This window comes from Chaetodon auriga, chromosome 18 (assembly GCF_051107435.1).
Source record: "Chaetodon auriga isolate fChaAug3 chromosome 18, fChaAug3.hap1, whole genome shotgun sequence".
NCBI lineage: Eukaryota > Metazoa > Chordata > Actinopteri > Chaetodontiformes > Chaetodontidae > Chaetodon > Chaetodon auriga.
This window is the reverse complement of record NC_135091.1, coordinates 12,274,634-12,301,968: the sequence shown is the minus strand read 5'-3', so window position 1 is coordinate 12,301,968 and position 27,335 is coordinate 12,274,634. Positions and strand designations below refer to the sequence as shown.

The following is a 27,335-nucleotide window of genomic DNA, read 5'->3' as shown; positions in this document are numbered from 1 at the left end:
GTGTAAACTTTTTGGAGAATTTCACCACAATGACACTGCATTTTGGATCAAAAAAGGACAAAATCATTGCAATACCACATCAGTGAATAGGTAATCAATTCAAAAAGTTTTATTTACTTGCCAAACAGTACAGCTGCAACAGTTGTGCTGTGATATCAGTTTTACAGTGGTTCAAAGATGTCTTCCCACAGGCCTTCTCATGAAGTAAACGGCCTGTTAGTTTTCAAAGCCTCATGGTCAGTCTTAGTAAAATATATCTACTTTTAAACATAATTTATAGGATATTTATTTATAGTGTCATTTACAGCTAATTTTGCTTCTGTTAAAGCAAGTTATTTGCAAGCCAAGTCAAGTTACCCTGTGGATAACAGCATGCTATGTACTTCTGGCAGGGCCCAGCACTTCATAACCAAGACATGAGCAATCTTTCTGAACAAAGAGGGAACTAAGTGTGAAGGTTTCAGGCGCCAAGAGAGCTGCATTGTTGGGAGTTGAGTGAAAAAGACGCAAGTGTTTCGCTTGAATCCCTCTCCTGTCTTTCTGTCATGAAAAGCTGTACGAAGGACCAATTGCTTGACATTCTAGCTCATAATTGATGATAGAAACGACCGACTGACAACATTTCATCATCATCTTTCAAAGTTTTTATCATAAATCAAGAAAAGGAAGCCACTGGAGCTTTTGGGCACGTGGCCAGAATGCCAAAGCTCATACTGGGAATGCTTCATTTTAGCGAGTAGGTCATCTCATTCTTCCTATGATGTGGTAAGGCAAAGGAACATCAAGATTAGCAGCAACTCTTCTTAAATCCTTCATCAAAAAGATCAAATGAATCAGATTATTTCAGAATTAACATCACAAGCAGAAAATGATTTTAATCCATTTTGTACTTTGGCCAAAACAAAGGTTAACCTCCAACACAAGGCGGCTGAGCTACAGCGGAGTCCAACACTGCTCACCGAGTTAAGACAGCGTGACAAGACGGTCGGATGCAGCGTTGATGGGGTCAACAAATTAAAGGACAGGGTGGGACTTAACATCAAAGCAGATTTTTTTTTTTTTCATCTCAATTCGAACAGAAAGTGAAGACAGGAAAAGGACGAAACAAAGAATCACATTTTATCTGTACAGCAATTAAATAAAACTAACAAAAAAATCAGTAGTTTACACCCTAATTCTCAGACGTCTGAGAGAACAGTATTTTCATTTTCTCATTATTTAACTTAAACTCCATGATGCTCCAACGCCCCTGCCTCACCCCAATAATAACCTCTAGTCTCAAACACTGTAGACACAGCAAAAATATAATACATGAAACGACACTTTCCCGTAGTCTTAATACAACTTCATGCACTGATGTCACACCTACATCCAATCTCTCCTGTAACACTTCAGTAGAAATGTTGAAACATGAGAATTATGAGGTTCCAGTTAAAGAGAGCAAGCGCGTTCATGAAGTCTTGTAACTCGGAGCCTGTTGTGAGTTCCAGTTATAACGCCACTGATTCTGTCAGTCTGTCTGATTACAGTGTGTTCTACAGTGACAGAAAAAACTCTTCAAGTATCATGGCTGAAGACTTTACAGCTGATCTCAGTTTACATTATTATAAGTCTCTCATTCATTCACACACACGCGCAGGCGCACGCACACACACACACACACACACACACACACACACACACACACACACACACACACACACACCACAAGAGAGTGATAAGATGGAACGGGCGTTTGATGCCCTCCTATGATTTCAGGACATTCGCTTCAGAATGAGGGGTAGTTGGGACTGTACACAGAACACAATGACCGAGACAGAGAGCTGGATGTGTTCACCAGAGGGTTTGAGGAACAAGGAACTTCTCTCTGGAGATGCTTTCGGTAGATCTTTGGGAAATGGCTGCTGTGCTCCTCTTTCGTGGGAAGGTGACAAAGTATACCTCTGGAAGGGTCTTGGCTTTGATGCTACGAGTCCTTCCTTTGAACAGCTCTGTGTTACCTCTCTCTGACCGTCTCACTCTCTCTAGGCGTGGAATCTCGGTCTAATGGGGCATCAGGCAACATCTGAAAACCAAGGGCAACAAAGACGTCTATTATGAAGTGTAATGGAAACAAGAAAAAAAAAAACTCTTTTAAAAGGATGTTTTAAGTCCCTATATTATAAATAACCCACATTGCTTAGCTCATCCTCCCTTTAGGTTGCTCTCGATAAAACCATCTGCCAAATGTCATGAATGTAAACTTAAATGCAGTTGAAAAGCTGAAGCTCAGAACAAGAGAAGAGGATGAATAAAAAGCAGGAGACATGAGGATTGAATAAAAATGAAGGAGCACACTTTGAGAAAACAGGACATAAGCTTGCAGTGGTCATCTGAGGAGTGCACAGATCCATTGTGCCTCTGGATTACATGTGCTAAAGGCATAGGCTGGGATATAAAACAGACTGTGCAATGACTCCACTTCACCTGAACAGAGTAGATAATAAGGTCATAATGAGGGGCCACATGTCTGTTGCTTCCACCTCTGTCATCTCTTATGTAGTGTTTCAATATACAAAATCAGATAAAGACATATTCCAACAGTTTGATAATGCACTTCCCTAAAGTCAGCAGACATGGCAGACACTAAAAAATGGTCAAAATCAGTGCAGCGGAGGCTGACACATCTATTCCAAAAACCTTTTATCCTACATTTCCCATAATGCAACTCAATAATGTCATTAGATCCTCCCTGGCTGGTAAACGCTCAAGACGCAACAAGTCTGTAGCACAAAAATTTGAAGTCTCAAGCTCAATCCCAACATAATAATCATAGTGACATCATCGAGGTTATTTCCCCAAGCTTTGGAAAGCTCTCTCCAGAGTCACTGAAGACAAAGTACAACCAGAAGCAGCTCTGTAATTCCCCTAGTGCTGTGTAGCGGTATCAGCTCTATCAGATCAGATGATCACACCAAAAGCTAAACACAGGCAGCAACTTCCTCTCTAACTGTATCAGGAGAACAAAGTGATGATGATGATGATAACAAATGAAAGCAGGAGGAGGATGCTCACTGACCTGGTCCCTGCTGGGCTGATATGTCCTCTATTCCACTAAGAGGCTTTAGGAGACCGTTCTCCCTGAAGGCTAGGACAGGAACTCTCTCCTCCTCCTCATGCTGCTGCTGCTCCTCTCCCTCAGGAGGAGACAACCTGGAATGTGAAGGCAGTACAATCTCCTCTTCAAACTCCCCGTTCTCCCTGAAAAACACAGGATGGAAAGGAGAATTTATACCATCACAACCGTCATGGACAATATCAGTGTGACGATTTGCATGATCTTTACCTCTGGTCAGGATGGCTCAGTGCTGTGGTGCTGGGGTTTGGGTCAGGTTGGCGACTGTTGCCGTTGCTACTGTGTGTTGGTGATGCAGTCACTGCAGAGGGACTAGGAGCAGCTGATGATGAGAGAAAACAGCATCATGGGAATGACTACAGTGTGTATATTTAAAAATAACGCACAGGTATAGTTAGAGAAAAAGATAAATCACCTGTGTTGTCTCCATTCCTGTTAGGAACAACTTTCTAAAGATGACAAAGTGCAAAAAGAGAATGAACACTCACGAACAGCATACATTCTTCACAGTTCGTCAGCTTCAACATTTCTTTCAGCCCTTACCTTCTCTGCTGTGTCTGAACGTCTTGTTCTTTTCATGATCTCCTCCAGACGCTGGTGGGAAAAAAATTGTTTTTATGTGCGCTGTTCGTGAGGAATATTCTGATATGTTACGTGTGTGAACATGCGTCACCTTTTTTCGCTCCAGGCGTTCGGCCTCCTCTTTCTGGAAGTGTTTCTCTCTCTCCTGCCTCAGGCGCTCGGCCTCCTCTCTCTGTCGAGACTCTTCCTCCTCTTTCTAACATACACACACACAGTTGTACTTTAGTGTGAGATCGACTGACTACTTGTGTGGGTCTGCTGGTTCACTAGTACGCTCTCTGACCTGTTTCTGGAGTCTCTCTGCCTCCTCTCTTTCTTTCTGAAGTCTCTCTTCCTCCTCCTTTCTCTCTTCCTCCTCCTTCATTCTCCTCTCCTCTGCCAGACGCTGGGCCTCCTCCTCTCTTTTTGCTCGCTCCTCAGCCTTACGGCGAGCCATCTCCTCCTTCGCTAACCTGTACAGTCAAAGATGCAGTTACACATAAATTCAGTATTATCCATCTCCTTGCACTCTCTCTCAGATCACACACATATTTAAATGCAGCACGTCAGCGTACTTCGCCCGCTCCTCCTGTTGCTTGCGCTCCTCTTCCGCTCTCTCCCTCTGCTCGCGGGCCAGCCGACGATTCTCAGCCAGGATACGGCTCGCCTCCTCTGGATCTGTGGTGCCTGCTGAGGGCTTGTGGGCGGGAGGACTGCTTACACTCTCTAGGAAGCATCACAACTGAAGTTATGAGCAGATCATCCAGTAAACCTTATAAAAAAGCTGTACATCATTTCCAACTAAAGGTGAAGTTCAGCAGGTCAACCAGTAAACAATAGAAGATATGAAGATCAGTAATGAGGTTGAAAACTCAGTTCCGTCCCCACACTAGTATTTATAAAAGAGCTATGATAATAGCACTTAGGTCAGTGGTAACTGACCGCTGGCTGCTGCTGGTGGTGTCAGCTCGCTGCTGGGCTTGTTCTGACCCAGTGGCTGAGGTCGAGGCTGAGGAGGACTGAGGACCTGCTCTTCCTCCTCCTCTCCTTGGGCTCTGGTGGGTTGGGGGCTCTCGGGTGTGATCCTGAAAGGACGAAGGTTTCCAGGGTCCTCCGCCCCTGGAGACTTAAGCAGCTTGGGGGTTGGGGGCCGTCCTACTGGCTTTTGTGGAGGCCTGTGTGCAGAAAGAAAAGCAGCATTTGGCCACACAGCACTGGTCAAACTTAGAGCAAATGTTTTCGACTAGTTATTATTGTTTGGACAGCTTTTAAATGAGCATGGCATGAAAACAAGTAACCCTCATAGTAAACCTTACAAAACTATTACACGCACTTCCTGTTACCAACAATCCAGACCTCCAGTCTGTTACAAATCTGCTTGTGTACCTCATGTTGTCAGCAGTCACGGGTATGTTCACCTACCTGCCAGGAGAGGGTGCTGCCACTTTACTGTTCTTCTTGCCTGGTGAAGAGGAGCGCTTGTTGGGGGGCAAAGTCAGAATGGGAGCCAATGGGAGTGACAGGTTGCTCCATGACTTCCTGACATTGTCACGGTCCTTGTGCTATTTGTACAGGAAATGGAGGGAAAATCATTCAAAATGGGCAAGATTTCTTTTCACCTAATCAGTATCAGTAATTAGTAACCCAGTATATTATTTAATATAATAATATAACAGCTCTTCATGGAAGTGTCCTTAGCAACACAGAAAGTAATCAGATGGTACAGAAGGTGCCCGGACTCAGGTTCCCTACTGACAGCAGCAGAAGATGATCAGTAACAGGATTAGACTCAGACAGCCTTCCTTTGGCCGTGCAATAACCTTTGGCATCAAGTCATGACACCAACATAACAAAAGGAAAAAAAACAAAAAAAAACACATTGTAACTTGCCAAAATGAATTAATCTTTTCTCACTCAGACAAACTCACAAGGCATTTATCGTCTCCTGGGTGTAAAAATTAGCGTGGTTCTACATGCATTGGACCAAACCCTCACTCCTATTGACACTAAACTACAGAACACAGTATCTAAACATTATGGCACTGGTATGCTGGATTGGGTCTAGATTATGATGAGTTTGTGTACATGTAAACTCTATGCATGTGTCTCTGGGTCAGTGTGTGGAATATAAAGTACAGAAGATGCCGTCCTTCTAAGACCTTAATGGTATAAGCTGTGACACGGCAGCAGACAGATGGACAGAGGGGAACAATGTGGCGTGTGTATGTGTGAGGAACAGAGCCACAGACACTCTGACATATTATGTCTGACTGATCTGGGACATCATCAACATGAAAAAGATGACGGAGAGGAAGAGGAGCAAAAAGCAGTGAATCACTTAAGAGTGTGAGCCCAGTAAAACACCAAACAATGACAGAAAAATACATCACTGATGTGCACGTACAGACTCACAGAGACAGGAAATCTGTCATCATGTAGATCAGATATATAAAAGCAAATACATTCAAGTAGATTATAGTATGAAAAAAAGAAGAAAAATATTATTATATTCTCCAGATATTCAGTGAAACGCATGTGCATGCTGATGACTCACCTGTGTGATGCCAGTAGTCCTCCTGCGGACAGTCTTGGAGGAAGACGAGGCCGTCTCCCTGCTGAGGCTCCTGTCATGGCTGCGGCAGTGAGGAAGTGGCTGGGCCTGCAGGGCCTTAAAGGACATGGAGCCCATGGGGTGGCAGGACACTGAGCGAGGACACACAGGTATGGCTATGGTGATGTACGAGTGCGGAGCGTTTTGAGGAAGGTATGGATCAGGGCAGTGTGAAGATTTATGGAACATCAGCGAGTGTTTGATAAACAGCAGCAAGGAGAGCGAGAGACCAGGAAGGAGAGGAAGGAATGAGAAGGATTGTCAGATGATTAATCAATGGAAGGCGTAAGTTTGGGAGGACCAGCGGAGGTGGTAGAAACAGAGAAGAAGAGAAAGAAGGCATTAGTACTACTGACTGGAAGCACAACTGCTAATATACTGCAACCATCACTTGGGAATTTTACATCAAAGAAACTGTGTCATGCTCTAAGGAGAAGGAATTAGTAGGGCTGATTATGGAATACAGTATACACGGAAAAGTTTGCATTCACTTTGTGCTATTACACTTTAAGGCATCTAGCCAGCGGCGGTTTGGCAAACCAATCCCTCCTCTAAAAATGTCCCAGTTTTGGAAGCTTCTCTACTTTGTTAGACTCTGTCATTCAGTTAGAATAAACTATAAATTAAGAAAGTATTACACACACCGACACCACAGAGAGGAAGTGAACATGCAGCAAAATGTACAAAACACCTTCACACACTGCAGGCAATAATGAAGATATAAAAGTGTGCAGAGCAGAGAAAGCAAAAAAAAAAAAAACACACTGTGTTGTGTGACAGGTAATGTGAGTTTTTGTGTATTTGATAGGAGAAGCAAGGAAAAACAAACCTCCTTTAAGAAATGGAAAATACACCAGTTCGTCTAATGTGTGCATGTACACACACATACACACGCAGACACACACACACACACACACACACACACACACAAAGTATCTAAAGCCTTTGTATTGTTGGTTGGTAACAACAGAGGGAAATAGGGAATGATATCAATAGAGGAACACTTCCTGAACAGCTTACTTGTTTATGTGTGTGTGTGTGTGTGTGTGTGTGTGTGTGTGTGTGTGTGTGTGTGTGTGTGCGTGTGTGTGAGCTTTGAGTGCCTGATACAGGCTGGTGAAGGAAGTTTCAGACGGTGTAATGCTTTAAGTCTGACCAAATCTGATTAACATCCGAAACGGTTCTGGTCAAGAGACCAAAATATAAAGAGCATAAATAGTTCCAATACTATGAGCTGAGATTCCTGGTTTTGTGTGCACTCGTAAAACAGCCTTTGTTTCACTCGCTACTGACCACAGGAACCAGGAGGGGTCTTTCATATGGGATGTGTGTATATTACCTGTTTGCTCTCCAGACAGACTCATGGCACTGCGGCTACGAGCCAAGTAGGAGTGTGTTGGCTGCTGCAGGCGGTTCACCACATTGCTCTCCCATGGCGTCAATGGAAGACGGCGCAGGCCTGAGCACACACACGCACACGTAACATTTGAGGTTTGATAACAATTAAAACTATTAACTGCCCACTGATTAGCCTAAGCAATCAGTCAAAGCAGATTAGAAATTATGCATAATTACAGTATTTGTTACTCCCTCCTTTCCTCACACTGCAGAACAGTGTAGGCAAGAGCTAAAGTAAAGTGGTAACCATGCAATGTTACACTTACACCTGCATGCACAAGTTTGTTGATTATGAAAGGAAACAAACAGCTTGAAGTGAAGCACAAACCAAGAGCAAACACAGGGAGGACAGCTTTCAAATAAATAGAACAAAAGGACATACTGCATCTGCATTTGAAGTAAAAAAAAAAAATCTTTATCAAAGCCTGCTTCAAGAAATCTAGGAATTAATCTGGCAAATTATTCTGAAATAGTGCTGAAAGCTTTTAAGCAAACAAGTTAAAATACTTGACCATGCAGGGTCCTTAGTACCTGTGCAGGGATTCTGGCTTTATTTAATTAATTAACCAGAAGCAGACGTAAGAATTAATTGATCTTCATGATGATGCGATTTGACATTTAAAAGAGACAAAGGGACAGTTTCTCAGGCAAAACATGCAGCATTGCTCACTCTGATGATGAAGCAGATTACAAGGTTGCAGATTTCAGAGTGACGAGCAAAGATACAACTGAGTTGGAAACTGTGTCTCTAATCTACGCTACTTTGTACTCAAACAATGAATGGTTCCAGAGGTCGTGCTACACTCAGTAAATGTGTGACACACACCTTTGGAGTTTGTGTGCATTTGGAGTTTGTCTTGGCAGCATAAAACCTGGCACATGGTTACATTTTATGTCAATTGTTACACGTACGTCTCCGATAGTTGAAATGTAGGTGTTGATTTTTCAGCTGGGATAAAAACAGCATACAGTGTTCCCACAAAAACAAAAAGATTATCCTACAGAGGATTAGAGAAAGGGGTCACGCTAGAGGGGGGAAAAAATCTTGATCCCTCTGATGAAACACACAGGAGTGCAAACGCTTGCACATATACAGCTATTAGCTGAGTGTGGACACTGGATTTGATAATCATACTGTAAATATTGCAGATCGCATCATCTCCTTGTGGGGTTTCTAAATTCTTTGTTTGGTTATTAAATAAATATCATGTCCAGGTTCAAAGCTACGTACACTGATACATTTACAGACAACAAAAACGCATGTAGAAGAAGGATTGTACAGCTACACGTCACTATTAAAGGACTGTCAATGTTTTCTAAATTAAAGTGAGACAGTATGCAGGGTAATCACAGTTTCTTTCTTTTCTGAATTCCTCAACAGTTTCCAGCCCACGATCTTTTTGCTTTGCAACTTAATGCGTAACATATAATATAAGGGACCAAACTGCAAAAAATTCCCAGAAAACACCTGTGTTTCTGTGCTGGGTGGTCTTTCCCTGGTGTAGGCGGGATTTGGACTGAGTTTTGCTAATGACAGGGGTGGAGGCTGTTCTCATCTGTAAGCCTGTCAGCAATGTATGAACGTCAAAGAACACATGATCTAATTGTTAAAGTAGCACTTAAAATATATACAGTATATATTTCAAAGAATATACTGAGAATGATTCTGAGTTAGTTGAGAAGACTAACACCACTCTCATACTGTAGCTGTCCATTTAATATGAAGATACAGCAGACAGCCTGTTAGCTTAGCTTAGACTGCAATTATGGGGGTAAAGCAGCTAGCCTGGTTTGGTCCTAACTCCTAAGGTAACAAAATAAACCTATCGGCACCTCTAAAACTCACAAATTATGACATTATATCTTAGTTTGTTTACTCTGCACAAAACAATTTTTCTTTTGGTTTTAGGAGGGTTTTGCGGTGAACAATTTCTTGACTGGGCGCAGTGACTTCTTGGTTAGCCAGCTAGCTGTCTGCTAGCTGTAGCTTCATATTAACCGCATGGACATGGAAGTGGCACTGACCTTCTCATCAAATTCTAGCCAAGAAAGCGAAAAAATCTTGAACTATTCTTTTGATGTATTATTCTGTTTTTTGTCCATGTGAACGTCACTATACCCTCACACTATTTAGTAAATACAAGAAAACAACGAGCAGGTGGACTGCCAAAAGTCTAGCTTACACCAAACATACATGACATATGATGCAGCCAAAGGAAGGCTATCACAAGTGAACACTGTCATGAATAATACTGGTGTTTGTGTGTAATGTTCGTTTTCATTACCTCTGTCTGGTGAGTGTAGGAGTGTAGCAGATGAGGAGGACAGGCGCTTGGTAATAATGGGATCTGTGTGTTTGGATAAATTCATTGTGGAGACTGACCGCCTGTCGGCATCTAGAAACAAAGAAGAAATATGATAAAAGCAAATGGATGGTATGCTGAAAAAACAGAGAAAGACAGGACAGGGAAGGAAAGAGAGAGCTGGAGTCAGCAATCTCTGTTTGAAGGGTTACTCTAGTCTACTTTGGTTAAATATGGTTAGAGATGGAAAAACTAACAACATGTTGCTAAAGGGGAATATTAATTAGTGCTGTATGGGTCTTAAATGATCTAAAAATGAAGCTAAAATGGTTTGAATGAGTGATCCTGTGTCCTGGGATATAAGTTCAAGTTACAAACTGGACTGCTACATGCAAATAAAACAACAAAGACTAATCATGCCAGTCACATTGGCCTACATTTACACTAATGCCAGTGAGCTAAAACAGTGCTGTACAGTTACAGTGCTAGAGCCAGCGGTCTAACACTGGCTGGCTATCTGACACAGTGCTATAATATTCACATTGGGAGGTCATTCCGTATCTGCGGTAGTGACTGAAAGCACTCTGCATGTGCTCCAGTCCAGCAAGGTCGAGTGGATAGAGGAAAGCCGACTCGACAAAACCTGGACCAGGAGGGGAAAGGACAATGGCAGAGAAACAAAGAGCAGAGAGGAGACAGAGGGAGATCCCAGAGCGAGGGTAAGAGAGAGCGAGAGACAATGAGAGAGTTTGAGAATAAGGGGGAGAGAGAGAGAGAGAGAGAGGGGGAGAGGCAGAGCAGGGTGTGAGTCAGCAGTAACAACAGAGGGCAGGGGATCTGAAAAGTTCAAATACAAACATGGCAGAACAATACTGACACGCAGAGGCAGGCAGACATATTCACACAAGCGACACACTGTCAGACATCAGGGAGATGAGATTTCAGAAGCGTTCAGTTAACCTGAAAGCACTGATCCTTTCAGGAGGAAAAGTGGCTAAAATATACTAAGACAAATTCTCAAAACAATGGGGAGACTGTAGGGCAAGATGGTGCGTTTCAACATAAGTACAATGACTGTGGGAGAGCGCTGAGTTTCTGCAGGTACTGTGTGTATGTAAGTGTGTGATGTGTCGAAGTACCGGCTGGTGTGCTGGGAGTGTTTGTGTGCAGAACCCCTCCCCAAGACCACCGATTGGGCTTCTGTCTGGTTCTCTGGCTCCTCTCCAACGTCCGAAGCATCACTGCCTCATGACGGGCCTTCAGTCACAAAACACAACAATGACAACATCGTCACCTAATCAGCATTAATAAAACAACGCCCCAATATGCAATTACTGGTGCAACCAAGGAAGCGCAGACATTTTCAAGGTTGTTTTACCTTCCTAAAATATTCCCAGAATGCCCGGTAAAAACTAGTCTGGTGGGGTGTATGGATGCCATGTGGTCACAACATCACCAGTTCAGTTCCCATCAGAGATCTTTGTTACACATCATGAAAATGTCCCTCTCTCTCTTTCCCTGCATTTCATGTATGTAATATTATAGTATTTAGCTTTATTTTCCCCCCAACAAGATGCGATAATTATGGTTATAGCTTTTTGTATCTTGGTGGTAAATTCTGAGGATAATTTTTCCATCAAGAAAGCAGTGAGACTTGTTGGAGTTTGGAACATTGTAGAAACCAGCAAGATTAAGCTACATTTTGGAGGTACACAATGGAAAAATCCATCATCTCCCTTCATACAGCCCTCTAAAGGCACTCTCCGAAAACACATGAACGCATACTGACTGACTACTGCTTGAGGATGAGTCCATGAGAGAGTGTTGTGGAGAGGAACAGTCAAACAACTCTGACAAATGCCACAATCATATAAAACCAAGCTAAATAGCTGTCACAAACATACCTTTCTATCATTCAGTCTGAATAAGCTACCCAGCCTGGCAGTTACTGCTCAGTGCTGTGGGTGTGTGCTCTGTGTTACTGGCTTAGCTGCTGAACGAGAGTCTGTCACTGTGCAGTGTCTCACTGTCTTTAGGGGGTGTGCTGTGCCACAAGTGCAGCACATCACAGTCACCGCTAACCATATCCAACTACCTCATGTCTTATGCACATGAAAGAAACCACCTAACATTATTTTTTTTCTAGACCTACAAAACAAGTACAGTTGCCCTCAGAGACACTTAGAAGTACCATGACCTGAATGAATGAGAATCTTCACAGATGTATCATAATGAACTTAAACAAAGAGCATTGCTTACTCACTGCTGTCAAGCTAGCATGTTAGTATGGCACGTTTTGACTGTGTGTTTGTGAAAAGATCATGATGTGTACATGACAGTGTGTCAGACCTTGTCTTCCTCTAGTTTCTGCCGTCGTTTCTCCTCCACGGCAGCCCGTCTCTTGTCCTCCTTTATCCTCTGGTCCTCCAGCCTTCTCCTCCTGTCCTCCAGATGCTTCTCATAGAACTGCTTGGCTCGCTCCTCACGCGCCTGCCACTGGGCCTCCTTGACAGCTGAGGCATGGTGCACACACGCACACACACAAACAGTTAATAATGACTTGATGCACATGCATAAGTGTGTTCATATCTGTCCTCACAAAAACACATAAGAAAAGTGTGCAAAATCATATGCACAAAAACATGCCACATGGACACACACAGAGGCTTATAGCAGTAGTGTGATGGGTCAGCTGTAGATCATGTGACTAGGCTTTAGCTCTCAACACGCAGCAAATCCCTCAGACTCTCAGCTGGGGCCAGAGGTTTGACCACTGTACAACACTATGTACACAAATGCACTTCAGCAATGAAAACATACAAACATAAACAGGCCGTGACTTCCTTAAACCCATTTGTTGTAGTATGTCACTTGCACACTTATACAAAAACACATTCAAAACATTACCCTCCCTAAACCCTGTCCCATGGCCTGACCCATTATGTAACATTGGTGCCATGGTAACGGGGGGTGTCTGGCTTCAGCCTAGACTTTATGTAACAACCAGAGAAACGTCGGGGCACTTCACCACAGCTACCAACCAAGTATAGTCATGATATGTTGCGGGAAAGACAAAAAGGAAAGTCAGGGATGCACTTAAAGCTTTCTACACAGTGACATACAGTGTACTCTCTGTCACACCCATCCCCACACACATGCACACACCCATCCACACACACACCCCTACCCATACACACACACACAGTGAAAGAATACACACCATTCTGTTTCTCACGCTCCTCCCGGCGCTCACGGGCTAGCCTCTGTCTCTCGTCAATCTTGTTGAAGACCAAAGAGTCTGTAACACAAACAGCAGAGAAAATTACTCCACAACTGGGTTGAGGGACTGATGAAGACAGGACTAATCCTCTATTAAGTCTCATTAGAACTCTTTTAACAAGAGAGAAATATTTCCTTGTATGCCAGTGTGACGCACCTGTTTTGGTGGCAGCATTGTTACTGGGGCTGTTGCTGGTGGTGGTGCGAGTTGGGGTGGGGGTGGGAGTGGGGGTCACGGTGGGAGTGTAGGTCTGCAAGGAGCCCGCGGAGCTGGGCCGGGTGGCTGAAGATGCTCTGCCATCCTCCGATTTGTACTGCGAGTAAGACGCTGGAAAGAAAGACAAACCAGACAAGTGTCAAAACCAAAAACTTTTGTGAGAAAGAGAGACCAAGAGGGAAAACAAGAGACAGAAATAGAGACCAAGAGGGAAAACAAGAGACAGACAGAGAGACCAAGAGACAGACGATGTACGATTGGACATTAGGAAGATCCATCACTGACAAAGCTTCAATAACTTTCCTTTCAATAATACTTGTTTAATCCTTCACAGCTGTAATTAAAGTTTTACAACTGAGTAAAGCTCTGTCCTCTGTGAGAGGATCAAAGGCAGGTACTGCAGTGAGTCCATAACAAGCTGGTTTTCAACACACTCATGTACTCAATGCTTCATATGTCCACTGGTGTACTATAGTCAAATATGTAAAAAAAAAAAAAAATGACAACCGAAATACACTACATAATTAGTACATCCAGTTAATGATAATGCATCATATCTAATATAAAAATAGGAATGCTTCAATACTATTCACCTCACTCTCTCAAATACAGATTACTGAAACATCTCTGCCTTACTTCCAACTGATTTGAACAACTAACTGCTATATGAATATGACAGGAATTGCTCCCTGATTTTTTTTGGTTATTACCTATTTTTCTTTTAACATGATCACACATGAAAATACACATTTACACATGTGTTGCCCCAGGTTATAAGGGGTTAAGATATTAGTTTTTGTAACTTAGACCTATGAGGTACCAGGAATAACTCATACTAAAAGGTCATTATGGTATGATCATACACATAGCAATGTAAGGTCTGAACATATCTGTGTGCATGAAAGAGAAACGCCTGCAAAAGAAAAACGAACAAGACAAGGTATTTGAATGAAAAAGAGTGACCATGAATCGGTTGGCCAAAAAAGTAAACCACCTTCAACCTGACAGTCTGTCAACATTTAGGTCCTGTACAGTGTAGCTGTATAGGAAACAAAATGGGCTAAAACAATATGTTCTGTGTTCCTTGTATTCTCAAATGTTGCGGTGTGTTGCAGTGTTTCCATTCAGCTCAGAACGAGGCTATTGATTAATGCTACTATCAGGCTCAGAGTGACTCAGCACTTTCAGGTCAGCCTCCTGGACACAGACGCAGAGCTTAGCATTGGACTTGATGCAGAAACAGATAAGCCTGTCCCAAATAAAAAGCTGGCTTAATTAGTCAAGGATCCCAGGACAAACAGTATTAGAGTGGCAAACATTACTACATTTTGGTATATACAATGACACTGACTTAAAGAATTGTAGACTATCTGCAGATGAGTGTGGTGAAGAGTGAGAGAGAGTGAAGTCTCCACAGAGAACAATCTGTCCCAGAAAGCTGAAAACTAAATCAAGTCAATCCCGTGAGCCAGACTAAATTGACAAGCTACAACACATGGACAAGCTGTACACCCTGTTACATCTTTCTACTTGACTTCTTTATCTCTTCACTTTAGTGTCATGTTTGCTCAGTCGGGTAATAATGATGCCAATGGAAGTGAGGAGCAAAGTACAGGGTTTCATATCCACAGTGGACTTGCAGCTTGATGAACAAGCTCAAGTGCACTTTGCACTTAAATCTAACGATCAAAACTTTGACTGAATCCTCCATTTTTTGCTAAATTCATTGCTAGAGTTCATCAGAGTAGCGTGTGATATTTATATCAACCAGTCTTTTAGACATCTGAATGTGCAAATATTAGATATTATAAATATACTCACACACAAAGGATAGAGAACCACTACACTGAGCCTCATGTTTTATACTTTATACTTGTGTGTATATATATATGTGTGTGTGTGTGTGTGTGTGTGTGTGTGAGTGTATAATGCATGCTATATGTGCCATACATGTAATAACCACACTAAACACTAAATCCCTGCTAATGAATAAAAAAGCAACAGATAAAAACCTTGGCTATACCAAACCTTTGTGTTCCTCTTCCTAAAAAATAAAGCTGTATGTTTTAACTTAAGGTACACTTGCTAACTTTTTCCTAACTTTCATGCACAGTTATGCAGAGTATGTGATTTTATGACTGTGCTGATCAGTTTTGCCTGGAGTTTGTGTCTCTGCAACCAAAAAAGGGCAAACCCCCCCCCCCCCCCCCCCAACAAAAAGGCATGCTGTTCCCACCCTAACATACTGAGATGTTTAACAGTAATTCACAAAGGACACGGTGGACAAGGACAAAGACATGAGCTCATAGCTGTATAGTATTGCATGTCACAGTCTATGGGACATCTACAGAGGTGTGTGAACAAGTATTAACAGGTTTACCTTGCCTCAGGTGCACCAGGCATGGAACTGGTTTTATAATGGCTATTGTTATAAAAGGAAAGGATGGGCCAGGACAGGTTACAATAATGTCTACTATATGTCTACTGTACTCTTTCCCCTAAAATCATTTCCTTAACAAAAGATTAGCTCGCTAAAGAGAGGAGTATATTGTGCTGCAGTCAAATACTACGCTGGAAATTTGCAAATGGCTTTTAGAGCCATTACAATGCAAACAGGATATAATTCAAATCTGCCTCATATGTCCAGTGGCTCTTTATCAAGGAACTTCCACAAAAGGGCATATGACCATAAATCTGCATCAAAAAGAAACACTCTGGTACAAATGAGGAGCTCTTTCCATTTGTGCAAGTCAACTTCTAGTGACTGATGAAGTGTACCTTCTGACAAGCTGACTGGGACACTACACAATAAGCCAGTGGTGACAGGCTAAGGGCAGAAGCACTTGCATGAATTTGACAGCTTGAACTGGAGCACTTCACTGAAAAGAGCTGGGAACACTCTGAACCACACAAATAAGGAACAATCCCTTTCTTTGAAAAGTCTGGCACAGAAACACAAAGACACAGAAGAGAACAAGAGGGACGGAGACAAATAGACACTGGTCAAGAGGAAGGAAAAAAAAACACCCTCCATTTACAGTGAATTCATAACAAATAGCAGTATTTTTACAACAAAAGCATGCATGCATCAAGCAGTGAAATTGTTAGTAATTGATCAGTATACTCTATATATTCACTCTCACAGAAAGCAGCTGTACATGAACCGTTTGGGAAATTTGGAAGCAGTGATATGATACTTCAAGAAAAACAGAGCATACACATGATTAACAGGGATACAGGGATAGCAATGAAAAAACAGGTGTGTGTATTAAAGCACAAATACACTGTATTTGTGCTTTAATACAATACAGCAGGTGTGCAAGATACAATGTGGCCCATATTCACATTACTCTAGTATTTTACCAATGCAAACTGAATAACAGCCAGATGTCCCATTATCAAGCATTTGTACATACAGTATGACACACACAATATCCTCAGTTAATGGATGTCGACTGAAGTCAGAGGTGTGTGTGTTTGCATGTGTGTGTATAATAAAATACTTGACCTGTGCAGCACGTGGCTGTTTCAGACAAAAAAAAATGCACATCCATCTGCCTGTACCAATTTATCATCCATATTCAATTCATACACTGACATTTCATTTATGACCCTAAAGCCACTCCAGCTTCGTTCTACACATCCTGAGAGTGTTTCCCACTTGGAATCAATAAAACAAGGCCCGATGTGGCAGTGACAAGTCTCACCTTGACAGAACTTAAAAAGAAGTCTTTGGATATAGCTTTGCATATGCCAGTTTCCGTGACAGAGTTTACCAATTAAACAGAATGTAATGAACTGGTTCATCATGCATAACTAATGCATATAAAAGAGGTCAGCTGAGGTCAAAGGGCATCCTGTGGCTTTGAGTTGCAGATGAGGCTGTGTGCAGATCAGGGCAGCATAAACTTTTAGTTCGGCTACACCATTACCCTAAAGAGTGAGTGACTAGAATATAAATTAACCCTTAGGAGGAGAGAATAAGTATACAGAGATGAATGCCTTAAATGCAGAGTTGGATGAGGACTGATCTAGGAGTCATGCTTAATGAAGCTCCATCCTGGATTTGTGTACTCACATTTCACATCAGGACTTTTACTTACTACATTAGTGTTCAACTCCCACACTTAAAAAAGGACAACACAACTTAATTTTTTGATATCATCTCTAATTTATCTGCCTTTAAATCCCTTCCTACAACATGTTTTTGTACAGGCAAAATGGTGGATTTAGGACCAAAACAATGTCCAGTACCTTGCTTTGACCACTGCCCTATGAAAAGGGTGTATAACTGCTTCTTTCGGCTTCCTCCCCGTGAGGGGTCACAACAGCAGATCATCTGCCACAGTGGATCATCTGATCTCATTGGCAAACAGGGGGCCCAGCCCAACTCAGCACATTTGACTTGGCATAGGCGTTTTTTCATGGCAGAAATCCTTCCTGACGCAACCATCCCTATTTATGTGGGCTTGGGACTAGCAATTATGAATGCACTGGCTGTTGCATTCCCAGTGGCTGAGGAGCAACCTTCTGCCCAAGTGGACAGAAGGAAGTCGGGATTAAACCCTCTGATCAATAATAGCTGACCTGCGCTACCTCCTGAGCCACAGCCAAAGAGGGTCCAACTGAACTTTACAAAAACTTTAACACAAATAATTCACAGCCTCCAAATACACCATCAAGTGCAATTTTCTAACATATAATGGCCTGGACTTGTTTCTGGAGCAGTTTTGTCATCCTGCTGCCTCTCACAGCCTCGTCCATCTGTTGTAGAGGTCATTAAACAGACAAACCTCAAATAGCAGCACAAATGTTTGCTCGTCTGCGCTAGACAGCCATTTAACAGCCTATGCAAACACACAAAGACAATTTTGTTTGAAGTGTAGTGCCAAGTCCCTGTGATAAAGGTTCACCAGCTATCCTCCTAAGACCCTGAGCACCTTCTGCCATCCTTACATATGAGCTTCCTCCTTATTTTACCTACCAAACACAATGTGGGATACTATGCCACAAAACACACACACACACACACACACACACACACACACACACACACACAATCTTCTAAAAGAAACTCAGCAAACTTTCAACACACTGGATGTAAATAAAAACATTAGCTTTAAGAGTGTTTGGGTTTTCAATCCATATTGGGTTGACAGTGTAGGTCTCATACCCCTCCTGATGTTTGAGGTCAATGTGTAAATAGGGTGGAATACACTTAATTTGAAGCTGAATGAACTTTAATGTCACAGCCATGTTTAATTTCAAATCCATCGTGCTGGAGTACAGAGCCAAAATGACTGTCCTGTTCCTTAGAGGCTGCACTGTACTTGTGTTCACTTTCAACCTGTGCTGATTTATCAATAAGATATGCAGAAGTCCTGGGTTCAAATCACAAGTCTTTACCTGGATTTTGGTTCATGATTCCAGGGGTGTTAATGCCAGGAGGAGACCTGTTTAACCCCTGGTTGGCGTCCCACTCCGACTAGTCAGCTCGGAGGGCCAGAATCAACATTCCGACTTCCTGAATACATCCTACACAGTGGAAGATAAGCTTGAATCCAAAGTCCATCGTGCAGTGAGGGGGACGAGGGCAAAAGCAAAAGAAGAAATTCCAAACAACTGGAAAAGGGACCACCCAAAACTCAACTTTTTAGGGAAAAGCAGGAAGGGAGAAAGCGAGAGGGGTCAGCTCTGGTCGGTGTCACTGTTGTTGAGAGCTGACTGAGTGTGAGACAGGTTGTGGCGACTCTCCAACCCCCATCCTTTTGTCCATAAGTGTGTGTGTTTATGTGTGTATGAAAGAGAGAGAGTGAGACATGGAGAGAGTGTGACTGTTTAATCTGCCCCTCCCTCCCGTAGTGCTGGTGCTGGTGTGTGTGTGTGTGTGTGTGTGTGTGTGTGCGCGCACGTGTGTGTGCACATGCTCCCCACCCCCAATCTATCTGCATTCATTGGCAGTCAGATTAAATGGTCAGAGTTAGCGATTAATGCTGTGCTGTCCGGGACAGTGGGTAGCAGGCAAGCACGCTGTGTGGCTCCTGCCTCCCCTGCAGCCTGAGAGGATTAGCCACTGCTAATGCTAAGCTAAACGCTAAGCTCCAGTCAACAGAGAAGCAGGCAAAGGGGGCAGGGGTGGGAGCCTTCCTTTCTAGCCCCAGGACAGGCAGTCAGGCCTGGACAACAGGCACCCGAGAAGAGGGTGCCACAGCATTTGCTGCACATGGCAGGTACAAGGTTCAGGTCAGATGACAGAGGGTAGGTCTAGAGTCACCCTGTCACTCAGTATGCCTTTTGAGAACAGGGCCATGAATAATAAACATTACTGTGCCCCTGTTCTCTTCTGCAAGATGTTTTTAAGAAATGTAATATTTATCAAAATTTTGTTTAGCAACTTGGTCTTGATATTAATTTGGAGTTTGCATTCAACTTGGTATAAGAAGAAGAAGAAGCTTTAGTTGTATAGCTTATTTCATACAAGAAATGGAGTCAAACCGCTTGACTCAACCGCTTGACTCAACAAAAAGACAGAATGACCATAAAAACAGGGATAAAATAGCATAATCAATTTAAAATAAGATGGAGAATAAAACCCCCTTGCTACTGACAAACCAATTTGAGATGACAAAACCACAGATTAAGGATAACAAAAAAGCACTTTTCCTCAATCAATGTCAATCAAAACTCCATCTGATTTCCATATCTGCTCTGCTCTGCTCATCCAAACTACTAAGTCTATAATTTATCCACCCAAGCACTGAAGACCAAGTAATGTTTTTAACACCTCTAAAAGCATGTAAAAAGTGCATAATTTTTTGGCATGTTGATGGGTAACAAAGACTGCGCTATTTGTGATAAATCAAAATGTACGCTGAGGTTGAACTCAACATAACAGCCTTACATAGTGCATATGTACTGTATATACTTGTTGACTGTTCCATGCATGCTACCTGCACTTGCCATCTTCAAAAGGAAAGACAATGTCACAGCATGATCGGTCATTTTAAAAATTCTAGTGTAGACCAACTTAGCAGTTACCTGATACTTTGAGATCATGCTCGCAGCAAAAGCTCACAATCATCTCTTCATTTCCCCCGCCTTTCTCTATCCCTTCTCCTCTATTATTTATGGTTTGAGTGAATTGTACATGCTTGCCCCATGAGGAAACTGCAAAACCCTTAGTATAAGAATCATATCTGACACTGAAAGAAAATGCAATCATTTAGTTTCATAATCAGAACAGCCTTTTGTGTTGTCTTGTTCTTTTATATCATATAGACACAAATTATTTAGTTCCATGGAGTCAGGGTTGCTTAGAGCTGGGTATAACTATGTCAAATTAATATCTGTTCAGCCTGCAGTCACTCCTGAGTCAAAGAGCAAACCCTTCCTCGGTCAGTCTGTACAGCAAAGGTTGGACCTGTTAACAGGTTTGAACCAACAGAATAAAAGAAGATTTGTTGAAAGTTTGTACACTTATACCTACTGTGACTGCAGACACATGCTGTCCTGGTGACTGACCGCTCTGCTTACTGATGCATTACAAGCACATGCACATGTGAAGTGGCCTGCACCTTCACTCTCATCTGCTGCCCTTGTGTTGACCCAATCTTGCCTTGTCAGCTGGTTTACACACACACACACACACACACACACACACACACACACACACACACACACACACACACACTATGCTTTCTCATCAGACTTGTCAGCCACCCATCACCAAATGGTTGAGCTTGATGGGTTAAGAGGACTTTTTCTGCAAGAACAAACAGTAAACAAACACATACACACAAATAAATATACACACAGTCTCTGCGTCTCTCTCTCTCACACACACACAATTAGTGCCTTATTATCCTATCCTACTTAGAAATACACATGTACATTTGCCTTTAATGCTCCACAATTTCAGATCATTTTTTCAAACTGTCCACTCCAATGACTCTCCAGAGACTGGTTAAACATCTCTCTGCCCCAGTTGTCTCTCTGTCCCAGATACTAATGCCCTCGCTCACTCACACATGTACACATGCACAATTTAAGTTTAAATGAAGCTAAAACAGCACAAAGTGCTAAAGCATGCTAAGTCATTGTGCTCTCCATTTTATACCCCTGTCAGTTTCCCTATATCCTCATACCTCTTTTCTTCCTCCTGCAAGCATCTGTCCGTCTCTGCCCCTCCTCCTCCTCAGTGATGGTGAAGAGTGCCGGGATGGCTGAACGGCTACCTTCCTTCCTCAGCTTCCGCTTAACCCGCGAGCAACCACCTCCACCTCGTTCTCGTCCTTTACTTTCTGGCATCTCATGCCCTGTTGCTAACCCTTGAGCCCTTGGCTAGCTCACCCAGCCCCATCCCATCCCACCCTGCAGTGGTAGGTGGTGGTGGGGGGCCAGGAGTGGACACCAGAGGATGGTGATAGACGGGGTCACCTCTGAAAGCCTTCCTCTCAGTGAAGACGTAGACAGTTAACAGCTAATGCTAATAGCTAATTCCTCTGGGTGCACATTGCTGCTCTGTATCTGAGACAGCAGAAAGAATAGAGAGAGAGGGAGAGAGATGGAGGAGGAGGAGGACAGAGTAAAAAGAGCAGGAGATGGAAGGAAATTGTGAAATTTGGTAGATGACAGGAAAAGGTTAAAGAACAGTAATGAATAAAGCGCAGTGATGATGACTGAGGGTGTGAAAGACCACACTGCCTACGATGGCAGTGCCCGCCACAGAAAAAGAGTGAAAGAGACAGAGAGTGCGACAGAGTCTGAGCTCCTGTAGTCTGGCTTAGAGAAGAAGACTTAATCCACGAGACTGGCTCGGTCGAGAGCTGGAAAAATTGCACTCGTCTTGACTCCCTCACTTCTCAAGAGATGCTGCTGCTGCTGCTGCTGCTGCTGCTGTCACTACTGCAGCCCCCCTTTCCCCTCCTAGCCTCTCTCTTGCTAGGCTTGTTTTGTAATGCAAACTTGTCAGAAGAATCACATCACACAGTCACTGGCTGTACAGTACACACACACACACACACACACACACACACACACTGACCCACAGATACATGGATAACAGAGGGTAGCAGGGCCGTTAAAATATTCAGTGCAAATCCAGCAGTGGAAGGTGAGCCGGTACCGGTAAAGGGTTTCTCTGACAACAGCAGCACATGGACCAATGACGCAGTGGGACAGTGGAAGTGAGATAGCAGAGGACAGGCACACTTTAATGTAATGCGCGCACGCACGCACGCACGCACGCACACACACACACACACACACACACACACACACACACACACTGGCACATGCATGCACACATGCACATGCACACCACTCCATGCACACACCTAACCAAACAATGCAGTACTGGAGCTGCCTCTTAGGAAGGGCTGTGTTCACAGAGCACATGGTGTCTGTCCCCGCCCCATTCTCTACTTAAAGAGCCATCAGCTATTTGACATACCACGGCTGTTCAGCAAATATGGAAATCATGTCCCAGTGGTACTTCACAGGAACCAGGAAACAGAAGATACAAAATGCAGCTCCTCAATATTTATATTTGAGCAGTACTACTATACTTATATTTCACATACATTTCATACATTGATACTGCATGTGTACTGGATAGAAAGGGTAAAAATAAAGAAAGAAAAGAGATGTGCTGAGCTGAACTGATGGGGCAATAAAGTTATTAAGTTATTACAGGCCACGTTATTGGAGGCCTGTCCAATAACAGGGCAAACATCAGCCTGAAGAACCATGTCACATGTGCTTGTGCACACCTATCTCACATCTACCAAGGCAAATACACAGAGATTAAAACAACCCGCATGACAGCTTGAAATCTTCAGGCCAACAAGGCACTGTGGATCAAAAAAGTGAGGCAGTAAAATGATTAAAGGCACAGCCAATGATAGGCACCTTGGAAACCCACATCCGGAGCACTTCGTGTTGTTGTTGTTGTTGGAATTACATTTCCGCCCACTTTTGCAAAGCACATAGCCTAATATAGACAATATTTCTCAGAGTAACTACTAAAGAACACATTCAATTCATACTACCTTCAAATATATATCAGATAAAGAATTTCAGGACAAGACTTGCGGTTTCATCCCCTTTGGGAGCACATGCTGCACAAATACGCATACTGGTATTCATGAAAGAGCAATCTGATCTTTGTCCCTGCAGGATAAAGTAATGCTGTAATCCTACACTCAAACTGGATAGGCTAGGTGACACACCTTTCTCACACCTACTGGGTATGTGTACAGACGCAGACATGAGAACAGAAGAAATATTTTGACTGTTATATAAACAGATACATTTAGCAAAGCAGGTATATGAGCTTAATTTTACTTCTTAATTCTAAAGATAAAAAGCAGTTTTAGATGATATGTCCACATCACGTAAAAGGAATGACTGTGTTTCATTTGAACGCACAGGGTCTGTGAACTTAGCCCTAACTATCGTAGTTGAGGAAGTTTTCAAAATAAAATACTTAACTTCACATGTTGCACAGTACATAACAGCATGATGTGTCATATGTGTCAGCAAAACATTAGTTGAAAGCGTTTGCCCTGAGCATATTTTTATTATTCACTTGTGCTAATCAGTTTGTTTTGTGTTTGTCTTACCTGTGTTTACTATGCTAGGGCCCTCAGTGACATGAGGTTTGACATAGTGTAAAATACAAACAACTACAATGGCCGTAATACAAATAGGGCTAGTTGATGCTGATCGCAGAGATACACATGAAATTCCTACAACCCACATGTGGATGAGATGATCAAACAGAGTGCACGATCCAGATTAGGAAATTATATGATAACGGTGGTACTGCAGTGAAGGCTGTCCTTCCTGCCAGTCGGGGCATGCATGGACAGTACTACAGTGACTGGTGTAACAATGAGCAGAGAGCACCTCAAGACCTCAGGCAGCTTGGCTGAAGAAAAGAAAGATGGCTGCAGGCCAAAAAAATCTGGCAGCATGAAACACGATGATGTGTAAACGTTTTTCTACCATGCAAACAAGAGTCATTTAAGGAAATGGTTAATAAAAATAATAATAAAATAAAATAAAAACCCTGCCTGAACTGAGATACATTCACACCTCGTAACATGACCAAGCTCCAAGGTGTCTCGCAGTAGCAACCAGTAAGAAATCAATTTGTCAGCTGATACAGAAAGAGATATTAAAACTGGTTTTGCCACAGAGTGAGAGAAGATACAAGAAGCACTTTATGTGAGTGGAAAATGGCAGATTTGAAAGAACAGCCGATAATCCTGTAGGACAATCATCCAAACATCAGAGTGGGCTTCACTGCTGTGGATAAAGGTGCAGTGGCCTGTGTATCTTAAAGCTCTCAGCAGCATGGGAATATGAGATAAATGATGCACATGGAGGGAAGGTGTTTAGAAATACTAAGGTAGCAACAGAATTGGAAAGCTTGAAAACATTATATCATAGAAAGCAGATGCCAGGGGTTTGGAGCAGGGTCATATTAGACCAATATAAAGAGGCATTCATAGGAAAACTGAAAGACGATGATGACAGCAAGGACAGAAAGAGGAGAAAGAACAGCGGCCAACAGCAAAGCTGTGAAATTGTGAACTCCTTGCAGCATAAAGCAGGTGAAGTTACATCATAAGTAGGATACTTCTGGGCCAGCAGAGCTTATCGCTTAGACCTCTGGAGGTGTTGTGCACCTAACATTGTCAAATAAACGATAAAAGACGGGTGCCAGCCACCTGATAAGTTCAGTGATGCTGGGTGGGTCAACTTGAAACATATGTGTTAGGGTTGTTAGTGAATGATGATGACGCTTGTATCACAGCATACAATGTTGTTGTTTTCTTTATTGTTGTTATTGTTTTTTTTAATGCATTTAACTTCACCTTAATTAAACAAAACAAAACAAAACTTTTTAGCTTCAAACCCATTTGTTTTGACTGTCCACTACCAAAAAAAAAAAAAACAGTGTAAAAGAAGGTGCACATTATTGTTGTTTCTGTCATTTTGGCGACACCACTGGCCACAAGCGGCCATTGCTTTGACGCTTTGGCCTGAACAGCAAATTATTACACTGACAGCAGCTCAAACACCACCAAAACACACAACCATTTTATTTTGCCTGTGGGTTTCCCTGTAAAATATTAATATTAACAATGAAACGCAGCCAGACAAAAGTCAAAGAGAAGAGTGGTTGAAAAACAAAACGTACCGTAGTGAAGTTATGAGAGGCCATTTTCACTGCTACCGTGAACATAATAAATGACGATGAGAAATGAATTGACAGTTTGAACCGCAGGTATCCGGTTATTCGGTGTTGTAGAAAACTCTGGGATATTAACAAGCCTGTCCAAACTGTGGACACAACAAAAAATGTCTAACAACACCTATAAAAGCCTGATAACAAAGTTGTAGCCTGGAGACACGTTATGAAGCTAGCTGCCCATTTCCATGAATTCACCTGTCACGTCAAGTGAAGGAGCGTTCGGACGAGTTGACAAAATGTCAGCAACAGGTGTCTGCCAGGCCGGGAGGAGCTCAAAATATCTCTCAACAACCACATCGACGGTAAAACTGTCAATAATAAAGTACAGTTTAGAGAACATGTCGTATTTAATAAACGCTGAGCAACCGGCTGGGTGAGTCGGGCTGATAGTTAATCCCGCTCCCGTGACCGACCCGGCTCCCACAGACTTGAATCTCTCTCTAGTTCACCGCCATTGTTCAAACACCGACACACTCCACTGAACCCTCCGCTGAGCACCACTTAACAGCTTCAACGGCAGCGCGAACATGTACAAAGTTTGTCAGTGTCAACTTTTCTGTCGGTGGGAGCTCACCTTGGGACTCGGGAGGAGATGCGTCGCTGCCATCCTGGTCCGCCATTTCTCCTGACGTCAGCTGAGAGGGATCAACGGCTGGAGCGCGCGGGACCAGGCTGGACTGATCCCGAGACAGAGAGGACACCCTCCGCCGGACAGGTGGGGGACAACACGGGCCGGCGCCTCAGCTCAGAAGCACAACAAGACTGTTATAAGCACATATAAGAGGCCGAAGAAACTTTACTCACTGTATTAATTTCGGTCATTTGCACTTTTGCTTCATTTTGGGCCTTAAATGCATTTTACAAATAAGACCCAGCTGCCAGGCTGATCTGCTCACCGACTGACAACATACTTCATCTGTCTGAATGATGATCTCAGTAGTTGAGAGAAGGGACTACTTGATAAACTTGAGATGGGACAAGGTGGACAGGAGAAACTGCACGGTCTCAGGTCTGTCTAAAGAATTCTGCTGACATCTACTGGTAATCGGGGATATTAGTATGGTGAAATCATTGTGATGGTGCCTTAGTTAAGCAATCAGTTGCATTCTAGTCCCTTTTCTTACATCGTACAATATAAGCAAAGAAAATGAACATTTTGCAGACTCTTACTACACCCTGCATGTCAGAGAGGTTTCTATGAATTAAAAGGAAATCAAGGCCCTGCTCACCATTCTCATGCTCTGTTACGATGACTCTGTCGTAATCAAATGTCCCAGTAAGACAGCATGTGAGCTAACATGCACAATACCAGCTAACTGAAAATCAGCCATCATTAGTTTTATTATTTACACCTGTGCTTTTCCCACTGTGACATGTCAAAGCATCTTCCATGAAAAATGCCCATAATAGCAGTGTAAACAGTCCCCTCCATCCAGGTGCAGCAAAGTGAGCGTGAGCGTGAGAGAGCCGTCAGTCAGGCACAGTCTGATCAGACAGTGTAAGTGAAAACACCTGTGTGGGCTGACTGTGGGTGTGTAGGGGCCTTAACACATTACGTTGTCTTATCTTCCAGGACTAAAGATGAAGTT

General features: G+C 42.8%; 1 protein-coding gene across 8 annotated transcripts; it reads right to left on the bottom strand.

The window, feature by feature from the left end:
* Positions 1 to 87: 87 nt before the first annotated feature.
* map7b (microtubule-associated protein 7b) lies at positions 88 to 26,378 on the bottom strand. 8 transcript variants are annotated; one of them, XM_076756590.1, is made up of 20 exons: positions 26,321 to 26,378; positions 13,425 to 13,595; positions 13,209 to 13,286; positions 12,338 to 12,501; positions 11,128 to 11,245; positions 10,530 to 10,631; positions 9,971 to 10,081; positions 9,154 to 9,249; positions 7,627 to 7,746; positions 6,231 to 6,403; positions 5,099 to 5,238; positions 4,619 to 4,851; positions 4,252 to 4,402; positions 3,981 to 4,149; positions 3,789 to 3,893; positions 3,659 to 3,709; positions 3,531 to 3,564; positions 3,326 to 3,437; positions 3,059 to 3,240; positions 88 to 2,065 (listed from the first exon to the last, which is right to left on the bottom strand). In XM_076756590.1, exons 1-20 carry the CDS (start codon positions 26,364 to 26,366, stop codon positions 2,055 to 2,057), a joined length of 2,367 nt encoding a protein of 788 aa, XP_076612705.1. In that variant the 5' UTR covers positions 26,367 to 26,378; the 3' UTR covers positions 88 to 2,054. The 8 variants fall into 8 exon arrangements, with proteins under 8 accessions (XP_076612705.1, XP_076612701.1, XP_076612702.1 ...); XM_076756586.1 differs by lacking the exon at positions 26,321 to 26,378 and adding an exon at positions 21,629 to 22,270; XM_076756587.1 differs by lacking the exon at positions 26,321 to 26,378 and adding an exon at positions 21,629 to 22,270 and having other exon boundaries at positions 6,231 to 6,379.
* Between the last annotated feature and the right edge of the window lie 957 nt (positions 26,379 to 27,335).